Source organism: Pelophylax lessonae (genome assembly GCF_965119305.1).
Source record: "Pelophylax lessonae genome assembly, chromosome: 7".
NCBI classification, from domain to species: domain Eukaryota; kingdom Metazoa; phylum Chordata; class Amphibia; order Anura; family Ranidae; genus Pelophylax; species Pelophylax lessonae.
Genome location: NC_138774.1, coordinates 31,079,410 through 31,098,140, shown reverse-complemented (window position 1 = coordinate 31,098,140; position 18,731 = coordinate 31,079,410). Strand labels below are relative to the sequence as shown.

General features: G+C 43.3%; 1 protein-coding gene across 1 annotated transcript in view; it reads right to left on the bottom strand.

Annotated features, from left to right (window-relative positions):
• The window catches only part of LOC309560270 (peptidoglycan recognition protein 1-like), a 36,331-nt gene extending 18,037 nt beyond the window's left edge, over positions 1–18,294 (bottom strand). The window contains exons 1-2 of the mRNA XM_082263855.1: positions 18,213–18,294; positions 8,329–8,530 (exon numbers count right to left, since the gene is read on the bottom strand). Of these exons, the coding sequence (XP_082119981.1) occupies positions 8,329–8,530; positions 18,213–18,267 (257 nt within the window). The 5' untranslated portion in view covers positions 18,268–18,294. The remainder of the gene's footprint in view (positions 1–8,328; positions 8,531–18,212) is intronic.
• Between the last annotated feature and the right edge of the window lie 437 nt (positions 18,295–18,731).

Below are 18,731 nucleotides of genomic sequence, written 5' to 3'. Positions count from 1 at the left end.
TCCCCCAATTTAACTGATCCCCAAAGGTTTTTGATTAAATAGCGGAATAGAAAATATGATCCAAAAAAAGTGTATGTATATCACACGTACACAACCACACTAGGCCCCAATTACTATTGTTTGTACCCCTAAAAGGCTAGGAGTAGGGGGAGTATGGAACAGGCAGCACCCTCAAACCTTCAGAAGTATGAGATGAACCCCAACAACTTGGAAAGGTGGATCTCTCTCACACGTACCAACACAGACTATCCCCCAATTTAACTGATCCCCAAAGGTTTTTGATTAAATAGCGGAATAGAAAATTTGATCCAAAAAAAGTGTATGTATATCACACGTACACAACCACACTGGGCCCCAATTACTATTGTTTGTACCCCTAAAAGGCTAGATGAGGAGTAGGGGGAGTATGGAACAGGCAGCACCCTCAAACCTTCAGAAGTATGAGATGAACCCCAACAACTTGGAAAGGTGGATCTCTCTCACACGTACCAACACAGACTATCCCCCAATTTAACTGATCCCCAAAGGTTTTTGATTAAATAGCGGAATAGAAAATATGATCCAAAAAAAGTGTATGTATATCACACGTACACAACCACACTAGGCCCCAATTACTATTGTTTGTACCCCTAAAAGGCTAGGAGTAGGGGGAGTATGGAACAGGCAGCACCCTCAAACCTTCAGAAGTATGAGATGAACCCCAACAACTTGGAAAGGTGGATCTCTCTCACACGTACCAACACAGACTATCCCCCAATTTAACTGATCCCCAAAGGTTTTTGATTAAATAGCGGAATAGAAAATATGATCCAAAAAAAGTGTATGTATATCACACGTAGACAACCACACTAGGCCCCAATTACTATTGTTTGTACCCCTAAAAGGCTAGATGAGGAGTAGGGGGGGTATGGAACAGGCAGCACCCTCAAACCTTCAGAAGTATGAGATGAACCCCAACAACTTGGAAAGGTGGATCTCTCTCACACGTACCAACACAGACTATCCCCCAATTTAACTGATCCCCAAAGGTTTTTGATTAAATAGCGGAATAGAAAATATGATCCAAAAAAAGTGTATGTATATCACACGTACACAACCACACTAGGCCCCAATTACTATTGTTTGTACCCCTAAAAGGCTAGATGAGGAGTAGGGGGGGTATGGAACAGGCAGCACCCTCAAACCTTCAGAAGTATGAGATGAACCCCAACAACTTGGAAAGGTGGATCTCTCTCACACGTACCAACACAGACTATCCCCCAATTTAACTGATCCCCAAAGGTTTTTGATTAAATAGCGGAATAGAAAATATGATCCAAAAAAAGTGTATGTATATCACACGTACACAACCACACTAGGCCCCAATTACTATTGTTTTTACCCCTAAAAGGCTAGGAGTAGGGGGAGTATGGAACAGGCAGCACCCTCAAACCTTCAGAAGTATGAGATGAACCCCAACAACTTGGAAAGGTGGATCTCTCTCACACGTACCAACACAGACTATCCCCCAATTTAACTGATCCCCAAAGGTTTTTGATTAAATAGCGGAATAGAAAATATGATCCAAAAAAAGTGTATGTATATCACACGTACACAACCACACTAGGCCCCAATTACTATTGTTTGTACCCCTAAAAGGCTAGGAGTAGGGGGAGTATGGAACAGGCAGCACCCTCAAACCTTCAGAAGTATGAGATGAACCCCAACAACTTGGAAAGGTGGATCTCTCTCACACGTACCAACACAGACTATCCCCCAATTTAACTGATCCCCAAAGGTTTTTGATTAAATAGCGGAATAGAAAATATGATCCAAAAAAAGTGTATGTATATCACACGTACACAACCACACTAGGCCCCAATTACTATTGTTTGTACCCCTAAAAGGCTAGGAGTAGGGGGAGTATGGAACAGGCAGCACCCTCAAACCTTCAGAAGTATGAGATGAACCCCAACAACTTGGAAAGGTGGATCTCTCTCACACGTACCAACACAGACTATCCCCCAATTTAACTGATCCCCAAAGGTTTTTGATTAAATAGCGGAATAGAAAATATGATCCAAAAAAAGTGTATGTATATCACACGTACACAACCACACTGGGCCCCAATTACTATTGTTTGTACCCCTAAAAGGCTAGATGAGGAGTAGGGGGAGTATGGAACAGGCAGCACCCTCAAACCTTCAGAAGTATGAGATGAACCCCAACAACTTGGAAAGGTGGATCTCTCTCACACGTACCAACACAGACTATCCCCCAATTTAACTGATCCCCAAAGGTTTTTGATTAAATAGCGGAATAGAAAATATGATCCAAAAAAAGTGTATGTATATCACACGTACACAACCACACTAGGCCCCAATTACTATTGTTTGTACCCCTAAAAGGCTAGGAGTAGGGGGAGTATGGAACAGGCAGCACCCTCAAACCTTCAGAAGTATGAGATGAACCCCAACAACTTGGAAAGGTGGATCTCTCTCACACGTACCAACACAGACTATCCCCCAATTTAACTGATCCCCAAAGGTTTTTGATTAAATAGCGGAATAGAAAATATGATCCAAAAAAAGTGTATGTATATCACACGTACACAACCACACTAGGCCCCAATTACTATTGTTTGTACCCCTAAAAGGCTAGATGAGGAGTAGGGGGGGTATGGAACAGGCAGCACCCTCAAACCTTCAGAAGTATGAGATGAACCCCAACAACTTGGAAAGGTGGATCTCTCTCACACGTACCAACACAGACTATCCCCCAATTTAACTGATCCCCAAAGGTTTTTGATTAAATAGCGGAATAGAAAATATGATCCAAAAAAAGTGTATGTATATCACACGTACACAACCACACTAGGCCCCAATTACTATTGTTTGTACCCCTAAAAGGCTAGATGAGGAGTAGGGGGGGTATGGAACAGGCAGCACCCTCAAACCTTCAGAAGTATGAGATGAACCCCAACAACTTGGAAAGGTGGATCTCTCTCACACGTACCAACACAGACTATCCCCCAATTTAACTGATCCCCAAAGGTTTTTGATTAAATAGCGGAATAGAAAATATGATCCAAAAAAAGTGTATGTATATCACACGTACACAACCACACTAGGCCCCAATTACTATTGTTTGTACCCCTAAAAGGCTAGGAGTAGGGGGAGTATGGAACAGGCAGCACCCTCAAACCTTCAGAAGTATGAGATGAACCCCAACAACTTGGAAAGGTGGATCTCTCTCACACGTACCAACACAGACTATCCCCCAATTTAACTGATCCCCAAAGGTTTTTGATTAAATAGCGGAATAGAAAATATGATCCAAAAAAAGTGTATGTATATCACACGTACACAACCACACTAGGCCCCAATTACTATTGTTTGTACCCCTAAAAGGCTAGGAGTAGGGGGAGTATGGAACAGGCAGCACCCTCAAACCTTCAGAAGTATGAGATGAACCCCAACAACTTGGAAAGGTGGATCTCTCTCACACGTACCAACACAGACTATCCCCCAATTTAACTGATCCCCAAAGGTTTTTGATTAAATAGCGGAATAGAAAATATGATCCAAAAAAAGTGTATGTATATCACACGTACACAACCACACTAGGCCCCAATTACTATTGTTTGTACCCCTAAAAGGCTAGATGAGGAGTAGGGGGAGTATGGAACAGGCAGCACCCTCAAATCTTCAGAAGTATGAGATTGTGTTCACTGTACCCCACAAAGATTGAGTTCACTGCACCCCACAATGATTGTGTTCACTGCACCCCACAAAGATTGTGTTCACTGCACCTCACAAAGATTGTGTTCACTGTACCCCCCAAAGATTGTGTTCACTGCACCCCACAAAGATTCTGTTCACTGTACCCCACAAAGATTGTGTTCACTGCACCCTAAAAGGATGTTGTTCACTGCACCCCACAAAGATTGTGTTCACTGCACCCTAAAAGGATGTTGTTCACTGCACCCCAAAAAGATTGTGTTCACTGTACCCCCCCAAAGATTGTGTTCACTGCACCCCACAAAGATTGTGTTCACTGCACCCCAAAAAGATTGTGTTCACTGTACCCCCCAAAGATTGTGTTCACTGCACCCCAAAAAGATTGTGTTCACTGTACCCCCCAAAGATTGTGTTCACTGCACCCCACAAAGATTCTGTTCACTGTACCCCACAAAGATTGTGTTCACTGCACCCCAAAAAGATTGTGTTCACTGTACCCCCCCAAAGATTGTGTTCACTGCACCCCACAAAGATTCTGTTCACTGCACCCCACAAAGGATTTTGTTCACTGCACCCCAAAAAGATTGTGTTCACTGCACCCCAAAAAGGATTTTGATCACTGCACCCCAAAAAGGATGTTGTTCACTGCACCCCAAAAATGATTTTGTTCACTCCACCCCAAAAAGATTGTGTTCACTGCACCCCACAAAGATTGTGTTCACTGCACCCCAAAAAGATTGTGTTCACTGTACCCCCCAAAGATTGTGTTCACTGCACCCCACAAAGATTCTGTTCACTGTACCCCACAAAGATTGTGTTCACTGCACCCCAAAAAGATTGTGTTCACTGCACCCCAAAAAGGATGTTGTTCACTGCACCCCAAAAAGGATGTTGTTCACTCCACCCCAAAAAGATTGTGTTCACTGCACCCCACAAAGATTGTGTTCACTGCACCCCAAAAAGATTGTGTTCACTGCACCCCAAAAATGATTTTGTTCACTGCACCCCAAAAAGGATTTTGTTCACTGCACCCCAAAAAGGATGTTGTTCACTCCACCCCAAAAAGATTGTGTTCACTGCACCCCAAAAAGATTGTGTTCACTGCACCCCACAAAGGATTTTGTTCACTGCACCCCAAAAAGATTGTGTTCACTGCACCCCAAAAAGGATGTTGTTCACTGCACCCCAAAAAGGATTTTGTTCACTGCACCCCAAAAAGATTGTGTTCACTGCACCCCACAAAGGATTTTGTTCACTGCACCCCACAAAGATTGTGTTCACTGCACACCAAAAAGGATTGTGTTCACTGCACCCCAAAAAGATTTTGTTCACTGCACCCCAAAAAGATTGTGTTCACTGCAGCCCAAAAAGATTGTGTTCACTGCAGCCCAAAAAGATTGTGTTCACTGCAGCCCAAAAAGATTGTGTTCACTGCAGCCCAAAAAGATTGTGTTCACTGCAGCTCACACACAGAAAAATGGATGTGGATCACTGACACCTGCCTATCTCCAATCCCACACCACACAGCAATATCGATTGTAGTTTGTAGAACACAGTTTCCCTAAAATTCAGCAGACTCTGTCCCTAACAGGATTGAGAAGAGATCGTAGATCAGGATTGAGTGCAGATTCACCCCACCCCCCACACAGCAATATCGATTGTAGTTTGTAGAAGACACTGACCCTATAATTCAGCAGACTCTATCCCTAAAATGCCTACAACTCGCCCTGCCTAAACACTCCGACCTGTCCCTCAATTCTATCCGGACACAAATGGTTTTTTCCTGCCTATCTTTCCCTAATCAGCAGCCAGCACATTGATGTGTGCTCTGTCCCTTAGCTAAGCAGCAGAATGACGCTGCTGCGGCGGCTGCCTCGAACTTATAAAGACTTGGTCACATGCTTCAGACGGCCAATCACAGCTACTAAGACATTTGCAGGCATGGCTGGGATGGCTTAAGGCACACCAGTTAAACGATTGTTGATTGGCTGTTGAAAGCCCGCCATGAAAAGAGCGCCAAAGCATGCAAAACCCGGAAATAAAACGACCGAACACGGATTTTTACCCGAACATACAGTAAAGTGTCCGTGTCCGTGTTCGGGTAAAAAAAATCCAATTATTCGGTACGAACACGAATAATACAGTCCGTGTTCGCTCAACACTACTGATTACTGTAGAAATGTCACTGGTAACCCCAAAAGTGTCAAAAATGTCAGTCAAGGGTCCGATCTGTCCGCCCCAATGTCGAAGTACCACAAAAAAAATCGCAGATCGCCGCCATTACGCATTAAAAAAAAAACAACAAAAATCTTTCCCTTTGTTAGTAAACGCGATAACTTTTGCGCAAACCAATAAAAATACGCTTTTTGCTATTTTATTTACCAAACATAGGTAGCATAAAACAAATTGGCCGAAAATGTTAAAAAATTTAGATTTTTACATTTTTTTGGGGGGGAATTTCATATAAAAAAATGTGAAAAATATTGCTATTTTTGCAAAATTGACACTCTTTTTTTGTTTATAGCGCGTGATCAAAAAATCGCACAGGTGATCAAATACCACCAAAAGAAAGCTCTGTTTGTGGGGAAAAAAAGGACGTCAAATTCGTTAAGGTACAGCGTCGCACGACCGCGCAATTGTCCGTTAAAGTCACGCAGTGCCGAATCGCAAAATACCCCCTGGTCTTTTAGCAGGAAAATCCTCTGGGGCTTAAGTGGTTAACTGATGATGCCATTGGTCGTTAGGACGCCAGCAGCTAGAAGGTTGTAATGGTGCACAATAAAAAAACCTGCGACTTAGTGTAAACTAAAAAGGCAGCCTTCATCCACATGCCAGCTTGTATACAATTTTTGGCTGGTTGAAAAAGGCTAGTCTATAGTACTATAACTCATCTACTTTTTCACTGCCGGTAAATAATGGATACCAAGTGGAAGCAATGAGCCGTCATTGAGTTCTTGATGAAGGAGGGGTGCAGGCTGTTCAACAACCACAGAAAGCTACAGAATGTTTATAAAGAAATTACAATTTCTTCACCCATCTGTGCACATTGTTCTTGTCAACGGTGTCATCTCCGTAAACATTCTGTAGCCTTCTGTGGAAGTCGGACAGCTAGCACCCCGCCTTCATCAAGAAGTTAATGATGGAACATTGCTTCTGCTTGGAATCCATTACTTAGCTGCAATGCAAAAGAAGAAGAATTACTTTAGAGGAAGAGTTACTTTACCAGCATGTGAAATTTGAATGACGTATGTAAGTTAAAAAGGGGCTCCAGTCTCCCCCCAAAAAAATAAAATAAACAAATTCTGTAGCTGCTGACTTTGAATATAAGGACACTCACCTGTCCAGGGATCCAGCGATGTCCTCACCTGAGCCGATTCTTCAGTCAGGTTGGGTGCAGGCACCGGCATCTTAGGTAATGGACACCGGCAACAAAGCTTTCTAGCTTCACACCTGGTTTCCTACTGAGCATGTGTGAGCCTCGCTATGCTTTGTGTTCGGTCCCACAGTCTTTTGGGACCCGTGATGTGTCCTGGAAGGCTGCGGGGGAAGGAGGGAGGGCTGAACTTAGATCAGATCACTGCAGCGATCTGACCGGAAGTGGGAGCAGGAACCTGTAAAAACTCAGGTACCAGCTACCCCCAAAAGGTGAAGTTCCATTTTAAATAAAAAAGTTATGCCCACTTTAACATTACTTTTGGTACAGCCTTCCTACAATGGCTGTAGTGGGAAGGGGATCTACCCTGTATAGTGTGGATGGAGCAATTAGTTAGGTGTATGGCTAGCTTAACACATTTCCTGCCCTAGGGTGACTATGCTGCTCCTCAATAGACACACTACAATAACTAAGTGTTATCACAAGGACAGAAAGGTTTTACTGGCAGGCTCACCATGTAAAAAAAAAAGGAAAAAGAGCCTTAACCACTTCAGCCCTGGAAGGTTTTACCCCCTTCCTGACCAGGACCTATTCGGCACTGCGTTACTTTAACTGACAATTGTTTGGTCGTGCGACACTTTACCCAAATAAAATTGATGTCCTTTTTTTCCCAATTTTTCTAACATTCTGCTTTATGACATTCTGAAAAAAAAAATGTAAAATCAAATTTTTTTAACATTTTAGGCCAATTTGTTTTCTGCTACATATTTTTGGTAAAAAAAAAATTGCAATAAGTGAATTTTGATTGATTTGCGCAAAAATTATTGCGTCTTCTAACCACGGGAGAGATTTATGTCATTTTTTTTTTTTTTTACTAGTAATGGCGGCAATCTGCAAATTTTTTTGCGGGAATGCGGCGGACAGATCGGACCCCTGACTGACATTTTTGACACTTTTGGGGGGACCAGTGACATTACTACAGTAATCAGTGCTAAAAATATGCACAGTTACTGTAATAATGACACTGGCAGGGAAGGGGTTAACATTATGGGTGATCAAAGGGTTAAATGTGAGCCTAGGGGAGTGATTCTGACTGTGGGGGCGTGGCTTGTGAATGACCATAGAGACATGTGATCCTATATAGAAAGATCACATGGGGTCTGTGATGTACTAACTCAATACGGCTCCCTGGCTGCTATCTTCTTCTATTTAGTTTTCCCATATTTTGTTTCTTACTTGTATCCGATGTCACACCATTTCCTGGTGTTCATGTGAAAGTGCTGTATGTTCCTCATTTGGGCGTTGCATAAATTGCGGTTGCTGCAGAAAGCCCCGGCAGTGTGGTGGATGATTACCCCCGGCACTGGAGTACTCAGTCTGGTTGTACATGAAGATCTCCTAGCTCCCCACTGGGAGCGGGGTACAATAGATGGGCAACCTGCAAAGAATAGTAGAGAAAAGTTAACATTGACAATAAAAATATACAATCAGTTACAAGTTTTAGTAAACAAAAACAATCCCCTTCATGATCAGACAATTTTGCCATGGACAATCCTCAGTTCTGTCCATGGCATTGCTGATTCCACATTTCTTAAAGAACTTCACAATCACCTCTAGTTTGACGCCATACCATGAGTTTAGGACCCAATTGCAGACCTCAGTAATGGTTGGGTTTTTCACTCTTCCTGTCGGTGTCAAGTTCTCACCTGCTTTTTGCATCCATCTACTCCATTCTTCTCTCATCGGGGCTTTAACCGCTTGCCGACCGCCGCACGACTATGTACTGCGGCGGTCAGCCCCTCACAGGCAGAGTGACGTATCGGTACGTCACTAGCCTGGGAGGGTCTGGGGAGCGAGCGCGCGCCGCCGCCGGCGCGCTCCCGCTCCCGCGCAGTCACGGACCCCCCCCGCGCGTGTGACCAGCGGACCCGATGTCCGCCGGCCACTCTCTGCGATCGGCGGGGGAGAGGGAGAATGTCAGGCAGCTTGTGTAAACAAGCTGCCTGTCATTCTCCTCGGTGTAAAGACACTGATCACACGGATCTACTATGTAGATCCGTTGATCAGTGTCCTTACAGCTCAAGCCACAGCCAATCACAGTAGAAAGCACGCCCCTAGGGACACACACAGCCCCTCCCTCCCAAATAAAGTTAACCCCTTCACTACCAGTGTATTTTTACAGTAACAGTGCATATGTATAGCACTGATTACTGTAGAAATGTCACTGGTAACCCCAAAAGTGTCAAAAATGTCAGTCAAGGGTCCGATCTGTCCGCCCCAATGTCGCAGTACCGCAAAAAAATCGCAGATCGCCGCCATTACGCGTTAAAAAAAAAACAACAAAAATGACAAAAATCTTTCCCTTTGTTAGTAAACGCGATAACTTTTGCGCAAACCAATCAAAATACGCTTTTTGCGATTTTTTTTACCAAACATAGGTAGCATAAAACAAATTGGCTGAAAATGTTAAAAAATTTTGATTTTTACATTTTTTTTGGGGGGAATTTCATATAAAAAAATTTGAAAAATATTGCTATTTTTGCAAAATTGACGCTCTTTTTTTGTTTATAGCGCATGATCAAAAAATCGCACAGGTGATCAAATACCACCAAAAGAAAGCTCTGTTTGTGGGAAAAAAAGGACGCCAAATTTGTTTAGGTAAAGCGTCACACGACCGCGCAATTGTCCGTTAAAATCACGCAGTGACGAATCGCAAAATACCCCCTGGTCGTTTAGCAGCCAAATCCTCCGGGGCTTAAGTGGTTAAATGGTTTGTTGATTGACACATCTAGTGGCTGTAGCTGACCTGTAGGTCCACCAGGAATAACTGCTAGGTGTGTTCTGATGCAACCCTTTTTTGTCTTTCCTGTTAAATGTGCTCGGGAACTGATCAAAGACAAGCAGAGCTGGCTTCTTTAAGAGTCCTCCAGGTCATCTGGACTAAACCTTTGCAAACCAAATGGCCATAATGTCTTCATTCATCCATCCCTTCTTGTGAACTTGCACAATAATGCCAGGTGGTATGGTGTCTTTAGGATATGTTTTCCTCTTAAAAATAGGCATAGGAGGCAGTTTAGTTCCATCTGCACAGCATGAAAGCACAGCAGTGTAGTGTGTCTTTTCATGGTCACTTGTGATTGCCACTGTTTTGGTTCCTTTCACATCAATAGTTCTGTTGGAAGGCACATCAAAATTGAGAGGCACCTCATCCGCGTTTGTAATCTGACTTGGTTCAAAATCATATTTTTTTCTAAGTTGTATGACATAGGAATGCAGCTGTTGGATTTTGTCCTCATAAACTGGTGGCATTTTCTGAGCTAACTTTGTTCGTGTTCTCATGGCCAATCCTTCTCTCCTCATAAAATTGAAGCACCATTCTGCCTTTCCTGTAAAATCAACAATGTTCATTTCACTTCCAAATATTCTTGCCTGACTTTAAATAAGCTTGGTTGACACACATAAGCCACTCTGGCGCTGCTCCATAATCCAAGTCTTAAGCCTCTGCTCCAAGTTTGGCCATTTTGCTGGTTTACCTCTTAAGGCCCTCTTCTTTTTTGGCATCTTAAGGAGTTGTTCTTCCTGTTTTTACCACTGTCTGATCATACACTCAGTGGAATGAGGTCCAAACTGTCTCTCTGCAGCCCTATTCCCATGCTCTTTTGCATAGTTACATTACCTTAACCGCTTGCCGACCGCCGCACGACTATTTACAGTGGCGGTCAGCCCCGTACAGGCAAAATGACGTAGGACAACGTCACTAGCCTGTGAGCCTCTAGGGGCCAGCACGCACCGCCGGAGGTGCGCTCCCGCCCCCGCTCATTCCCTAAGCAGTCCGCGCGTGTGACCGGCGTGACCTGATGTCCGCCGGTCACTCGCCATCTCCCCGTGGAGAGGGAGAAAGGCAGGCGGCTAATGTAAACAAAGTCGCCTGTCATTCTCCCTGATGTAAGAACAGAGATCATAGGATCCTGCTATATAGGATCGTATGTCTCTGTGCTTACATCACTAGCCACACCCCTTTACAGTTAGAAGCACGCCCCTAGGGACACACTTAACCCCTGCATCACCAATAAAGTTAACCCCTTCCCTGCCAGTGTGTTTTTTTACAGTAACAGTGCATATGTATAGCACTGATTACTGTAGTAATGTCACTGGTAACCCCAAAAGTGTCAAAAATGTTGGTAAAGGGTCTGATCTGTCCGTCGCAGTCCCGCAAAAAAAATCGCAGATCGCCGCCATTACTCGTTAAAAAAAAAAAACACCAAAAATGACAGAAATCTTTACCTTAGTTAGTAAACGCAATAACTTTTGCACAAACCAATCAAAATACGCTTATTGCGATTTTTTTTACCAAACATATGTAGCAGAAAACAAATTGGCCAAAAATGTTAAAAAATTTTGATTTTTACATTTTTTTTGGGGAATTTCATATAAAAAAATGTGAAAAATATTGTTATTTTTCAAAATTTACGCTCTTTTTTTGTTTATAGCACAAAAAGTAAAAATCGCACAGGGGATCAAATACCACCAAAAGAAAGCTCTATTTGTGGGAAGAAAAGGACGTCAATTATATTTGGGTACAGCGTTGCATGACCGCGCAATCGTCCGTTAAATTTACGCAGTGCCGAATCGCAAAATAGGCCCTGGTCAGGAAGGGGGTAAAATCTTCCGGGGCTTAAGTGGTTACGTTTGAATTTTGCAGAATAAGACAATCGCTTACCAGTATTCATTTTTTTATTTTGTGACATCTGGGCTCAGAACGCTCTCTCGCATCTGTGCACTCTCCACCTCCAACGGGATCTCATCTGCACCTCCAATTACGGCATCAGCTGACGTCAGTATCAAAGCTCGCGATTGGAGGAAGCTTCTTTGACAGGGTAGGGGCAGCTACGCATCCGCGCGGCTCGCTCCTCTGCTGACTGTCCGCGTATAAGACACCCCTCGATTTTCAGTATAATGATTTTAGCAAAAAGTAGCGTCTTATACACGGAAAAATACGGTACATCCATTTACTCACGCTCTCAAAAGATTCCTGAAGAAGCGGTAATCGCACAAAACTTGTAGAACTGAAATGGCTAATTACTGTTTGTAACGCTCCTGCGTTTTATGTATGGTGTGGATTTTCAGCTGCAGAAATATTCCACTTCAGTAGTCATGTAGAGAAACGCTGAGACACCATTCCCAACTCTCAATGACTCATCATGTGTGGAGGATCTCAATTCAGCAAGTAAATACACACACTCAATAAGATGTTTCCTAGAGTGGCTTATGTATATAGTAACACAGTGATGATAGGCTGAAGAGACAGGTTGGGTAGAGATGGTAGATGACAGACACTTGAAAGGAAATGTTCTTTAAAGTAAGATAGTAGCAGATGAGATGCAGATAGGTTTAGCAATCATGTATGGTAGCAGATGACAGAGTAGCAGGTGGACATACAAGAGAGATCAACCCAGTGCAAGAACAGGTGGTAGTAGGCTCAAGAGCTAGCAATCTTAGAAAATGCAGATGTAGTAATAGTCCTTAGTATGCAGAGCTAGATAGTGTAAGCTTTAGTATGAAAGTTATAGAGGTTTCCCCTACGGGGTACTTATCACTAATAGCAATGTAGTAGAGGAGAGGTTCGGCAAGAGCGGATGATCCGGTAGCGGGATACAGGGATCAGCGCAGCGTGGTTCCGACAGCGAGGTAAGCTTGCAAGCATGAGAGCTTCAAGACAGGTTAGCATCAAGGCACAAAGCAGTTTGAACGAACACATGTGAGTGAGAGCCGGCGATCTAAATAGCCATCAGTCCGGCGCTCAGTGATGACAGCATCAGTCTTAAAGGTGTATGCGCACCTTACCAAAAGAGAATGGTGGGGCGCATACACTTATGAAAGAGTAATTAGGGTACCCAAAGGTACCAGAACATTACAGTACCCCCCCTTTAAGGCCGGCTCCTGAAGGCCTCTGGAGCTGGTTTGTCTGGGTACTTCGCATGAAAATTGCGGATTAATCTAGAGGCATGTATGTCAGAGGTGTTTAGCCAGGTGTCGTCTTGGGGCCCATAGTTCTTCCATCGAGCCAAGTACTGAAGTCTTCCTCTGTGGATACCAGAATCTCTTTTATCTCATATTCTTCTCCACCTTCAACTTGTACAGGAGGAGGAGGTGGGATAGTAGGCCTTATTCCTTGGTCAGGAACATGGGGCTTCAGTAGCGACACATGGAAAATGGGATGTATTTTGAGGTCTATTGGCAATGTAAGCTGTGCTGCAGCTTTTCCAATAAGTTTCTTGATTGGGAAAGGTCCCAAGAACAGAGGTCCAAGCTTTTTGCTAGGGATTTTCAGTCTTAAATTTTTTGTTGAGAGCCAAACGAGGTCCCCGATAGCGTACTGAGGAGAAGGTCTTCTGCGAAGATCATAGTATTTCTTTTGTTGACTATGAGCGTGTGCAATGGTAGTATTAAGCAAACCCAGAGAGTCCTTTATTTGGGTAAGATAGTCTGAAGCTACTGGGTTATTTGAAGGAAGGATGCGTGGTGGAAGAATAGAGGGATGAAACCCATAGTTCAAGTAGAACGGACTCTGCTTGGTCGTACTGTGGGTTGCGTTGTTGTAGGCAAATTCTGCCAGAGGGAGAAGATCCACCCAATCATCCTGTTGGTAAGAAGTGTAACAACGTAAATATTGCTCGATGCATTGGTTGACTCTTTCAGTCTGTCCGTTGGTCTGCGGATGGTAAGGAGAAGTGAGCTTCCGCTCGATCCGTAGTATGTGACATAGTTCTTGCCAGAACTTGGAAATAAATTGTGATCCACGGTCAGACAGAAGAGTTTTTGGGATACCATGTAACTTAAAGACATGTTTCATCAGGAGTTCTGCCGTTTGTTTGGACGAAGGTAGTCTGCGAATAGCAATGAAATGTGCCATTTTTGTCAGATGGTCCACTGACACTAAGATGGTATTAAATCCTTTGGAAGGAGGCAATTCCACTATAAAGTCCAAGGACACAACTTCCCATGGAGTTTGGGGTATTGGTAGACTGCATAGTAGACCGGATGGTCTCGTAGTGTCAATTTTGGACCTGGCACAGACATTGCATGAAGAGACGAATTTTTGTATAGATGTTTTCATGTCAGGCCACCAGAATTGCCTGGCAATCAGATTAATAGTCTTTGTCATACCCATATGTCCTGCCATTGGCACATCATGCGATAATTCCAAGATCTTGGTGCGTATGGTAGGTGGTATGTAAAGTTTGTCGTTGTAGTAGAGGAAGCCTTCTGCATCAGTATTTAGTTGTGGTGGGGGTGAATCCAAACTTATACCATGCAAAACCTCTTCCTTCAAGGAACGGACAACTCCAATAATGCGTTTGTGAGGTATTATAGGAACGGAAGGGATTTCGAAGTAGTTTTCTTCAGTTAGTCGTGATAGTGCATCCGCCTTTTTGTTCTTATCTGCAGGTGTGCAATTCTGAATGCAGGATATCTTACTCATGTCCATCTCGATTCCTGTTTTGGATATGATGTAGCCTAGAAACAGTACCTCTTCTTTATGAAACAAGCATTTTTTCAGTTTCACATAAAGGTTGTGTGCAAGCAATCTCGATAATACTAGTCTTACATGTCTTATGTGTTCAGACAGGGATCGTGAATATATAAGTATATCGTCCAGATATACCACAACACAGACATCTAGTAAGTCTCTGAAAATATCGTTTATAAATCGTTGAAAAACTGCAGGGGCGTTGCACAGCCCGAATGGCATTACAAGATATTTGAACAATCCGTATCTGGTTCTGAATGCAGTCTTCCACTCGTGTCCATCACGGATTCGAATGAGATTGTATGCTCCTTTCAGGTCCAATTTTGAAAAATAGGTAGCTCCACACACCTGCTCAATGAGCTCAGGGATAAGCGGTAGAGGATAGCGATCTTTTATTGTAATAGCATTCAATTGCCTATAGTCGATGATAGGCTTGAGACTTGAGTCCTTATTGCGGACAAAAAAGAGTCCTGCTGCTGTGGAAGAAGTGGAAGGTCTAATAAAACCTTTTTCCAAATTCTCATCCGAATAGTCTTTGAGATGGGAAAGTTCATCCTGTGAAAGAGGATAAACATGACCGAACGGCAATTTGCTATTTGGGAGTAGATCAATGCTACAATCATAGTCTCAATGGGGAGGTAGTGCTTGAGCATTTTTCTCAAGAAAAACCTCAGAGAGATCCTGATAACATAATGGTGCAATCTCATCTGTCACCACAGACAGGATCTTCCCGAAAGACGGGAGGTTACACGTACCCTCGCAATAGCAAGAGAGGAAGGTCAGGGTCCGTTCCTTCCAATCTATGGTTGGTTGATGTGTGTGCAACCAGGGAAGTCCCAAAACAATGGGAAAGTGGGGTGAAGATATTAGATCGAAGGTAGTGGTCTCCATATGAGACCCGTTAGTAGTGACTAGGAGTGCCTGTGTCTGATCAGTGATCGGACCAGAGGGTAAAGGAACACCGTTAATAAGACTCACTGAGACAGGTTTAAGTTTAGAAATAATAGGAACTTTATTTAAAGCAGCAAAACGTATGTCAATATAATTTCCACAAGATCCTGTGTCAATCATGGCCTTAGTAGTAATCCTGTTCTGGTCCCACTGTAATGTTAAGCAAACAGAAAGGTAAGGGTTAGTGATTGAAGTTGTCAATCCCCCTAGGAGGACATGTGAACACTCACCCTTCTTTTTGTAGACTAGGGGACAGACGTTTATCTTGTGATCTGGGGATGCACAGTACAAGCAGAGATTACCAGATCATCTTCTGGCTCTTTCCATAGTTGATAGAGGTGGGCGTATGGTTCCTATCTCCATAGGAACGGGGTCAACAGCCGAAATCCGAGAAGAACTGGATAATGGCATTCCCATTTTCTCAGCCTTTCTTTCTCGTAGTCTTCTATCTATGGTGATACTGAGTTGTATCAATGCATCCAGGGTTTTTGGCAGATCCGCTCGGGCGAGCTCGTCTTTAACGGCCTCTGATAGGCCAGGCCTAAATTGGGTTTTCAGAGATGCATCATTCCATTCTGAATCAAGGGTCCATCTCTTGAATTCTGCGACAAAGTCTTCTACAGGTCTCCTACCCTGTTTCAAGGATCTTAATTGAAGATCGGCAGTACTCTGCCTATTGGGATCATCATATAGGCTAGTGAGTTCTGCTAGGAACAAGGCATAGGAGTTGAGAAGCTGATCGCTTTTCTCAAAAAGAGAGTCTGCCCAGGCCCGAGGATCGCCTGTTAGGTAAGAAATAATAGTACAAACCTTAATGTGATCAGTAAGGTAGGTACGGGGTTTTAGCAAGAAAAGTAACTCACATGCGTTTTTAAATTCGCGAAATCTTTTGCGATCGCCTGTAAATACCAAAGGAGGATTTATTTTGGGTTCAGGGGACTGAGCAGTGGTAAGTTGTGTCAGTCTAATTACCTGCTGCGACAGAGCCTGATTGTCTTCTTTTAATTCAGCAAATGCGTGTATTAACGCAGTTACTTGCTGTTTTAATTGTGTCATCTGAGTGGTTATTTCTGCTGAATCCATTTGAGGTTCGTTCAATCTGTAACGCTCCTGCGTTTTATGTATGGTGTGGATTTTCAGCTGCAGAAATATTCCACTTCAGTAGTCATGTAGAGAAACGCTGAGACACCATTCCCAACTCTCAATGACTCATCATGTGTGGAGGATCTCAATTCAGCAAGTAAATACACACACTCAATAAGATGTTTCCTAGAGTGGCTTATGTATATAGTAACACAGTGATGATAGGCTGAAGAGACAGGTTAGGTAGAGATGGTAGATGACAGACACTTGAAAGGAAATGTTCTTTAAAGTAAGATAGTAGCAGATGAGATGCAGATAGGTTTAGCAATCATGTATGGTAGCAGATGACAGAGTAGCAGGTGGACATACAAGAGAGATCAACCCAGTGCAAGAACAGGTGGTAGTAGGCTCAAGAGCTAGCAATCTTAGAAAATGCAGATGTAGTAATAGTCCTTGGTATGCAGAGCTAGATAGTGTAAGCTTTAGTATGAAAGTTATAGAGGTTTCCCCTACGGGGTACTTATCACTAATAGCAATGTAGCAGAGGAGAGGTTCGGCAAGAGCGGATGATCCGGTAGCAGGATACAGGGATCAGCGCAGCGTGGTTCCGACAGCGAGGTAAGCTTGCAAGCATGAGAGCTTCAAGACAGGTTAGCATCAAGGCACAAAGCAGTTTGAACGAACACATGTGAGTGAGAGCCGGCGATCTAAATAGCCATCAGTCCGGCGCTCAGTGATGACAGCATCAGTCTTAAAGGTGTATGCGCACCTTACCAAAAGAGAATGGTGGGGCGCATACACTTATGAAAGAGTAATTAGGGTACCCAAAGGTACCAGAACATTACACTGTTAAGATCATATTATTTGATTGAGGGCACCATTTAGTGTCACTATTATATAGTAGTCCAGTTTTGAGAAAGTCGTACATGTGATTTTTTAAGCATGAATTGCCTGTCTGTCAAGATTTTTGATATTGTTCGTGAATCAAAAATTATGGTTTCATCTATGGTGGTACCATGGAAGTCCATTCTGCCTCAACCACACTTTTTTCGCATATAGCAGGGGTCTCCAAACTGTGGCCCCGGGGGCCAGATGTGGCCCTTTGCTTGCCCTTATCTGGTCCTTGGTGCACTATTCCAGGAACTGGCACCATTGATGGGGCACCATTCCCCCTACTGGCACCATCAATGGGGCACTATTCATCTTACTGATAATAATGGGGCACTATTCCCCCCATTATAACTAATGATGGGGCACTGATGCTGGGGTATTATCTACTCCCACTAGCCACAGTCTGGCCCCCCTAAATCCTGAAGGACAGTAAACTGGCCCTTTGCTTGAAAATTTTGGAGACCCCTGGCATACAGTATCCTAGGACGCAAGTGCCTTATGTACAATCATTTTTTTAGCACATTAATGCTACAACTACACATTGTTAAAAACATAATAAATTACGACCGGTTTGGCACTTAAACTCTCTCCAAGCACTATATAAGCCATAAGGCAATGTATTACAACACATCTCTACAACATAATGCAAAAACTGAGTGCTTACCCAGAGCATTTTCAGCTACCCAGAGAACCAGGAGAAGGACAAGCCAACGGATCATGATGACACCTGGATACAGAGATAATGCTGAAAAAGGCATTCAGAAAATGTAAACTGATATACAATAATAAGACAAAGTGCAAAATTAACTTTGCTATAATGTATACAGTAACTGGAGTGACACAGCATGGGAATGTCAACTTAAATCCTGTCATACTTATGTGCTATATGCCCTTTCCCAACTCCACAACTGACTTACACTATATTACCAAACATGTTGGGACACCTGTTTTTACACGCACTTGAACGTTAATAGCATCCCAGTCTTAGTCTGTAGGGTTTAATATTGAGTTGGCCCAGTCTTTGCAGCTATAACAACTTTAAAGTGGAGTTCCACTTCCCACGAATTGATATACCTGTACGTCGGCTCGGAGAAGTGGTTGTACCAGAATGATATGCAGTTGCAGGCATCATTCTGGTACCGTTCTTTAGAACCGACGGTCGGCTTTCAGAAGATAACAGCTG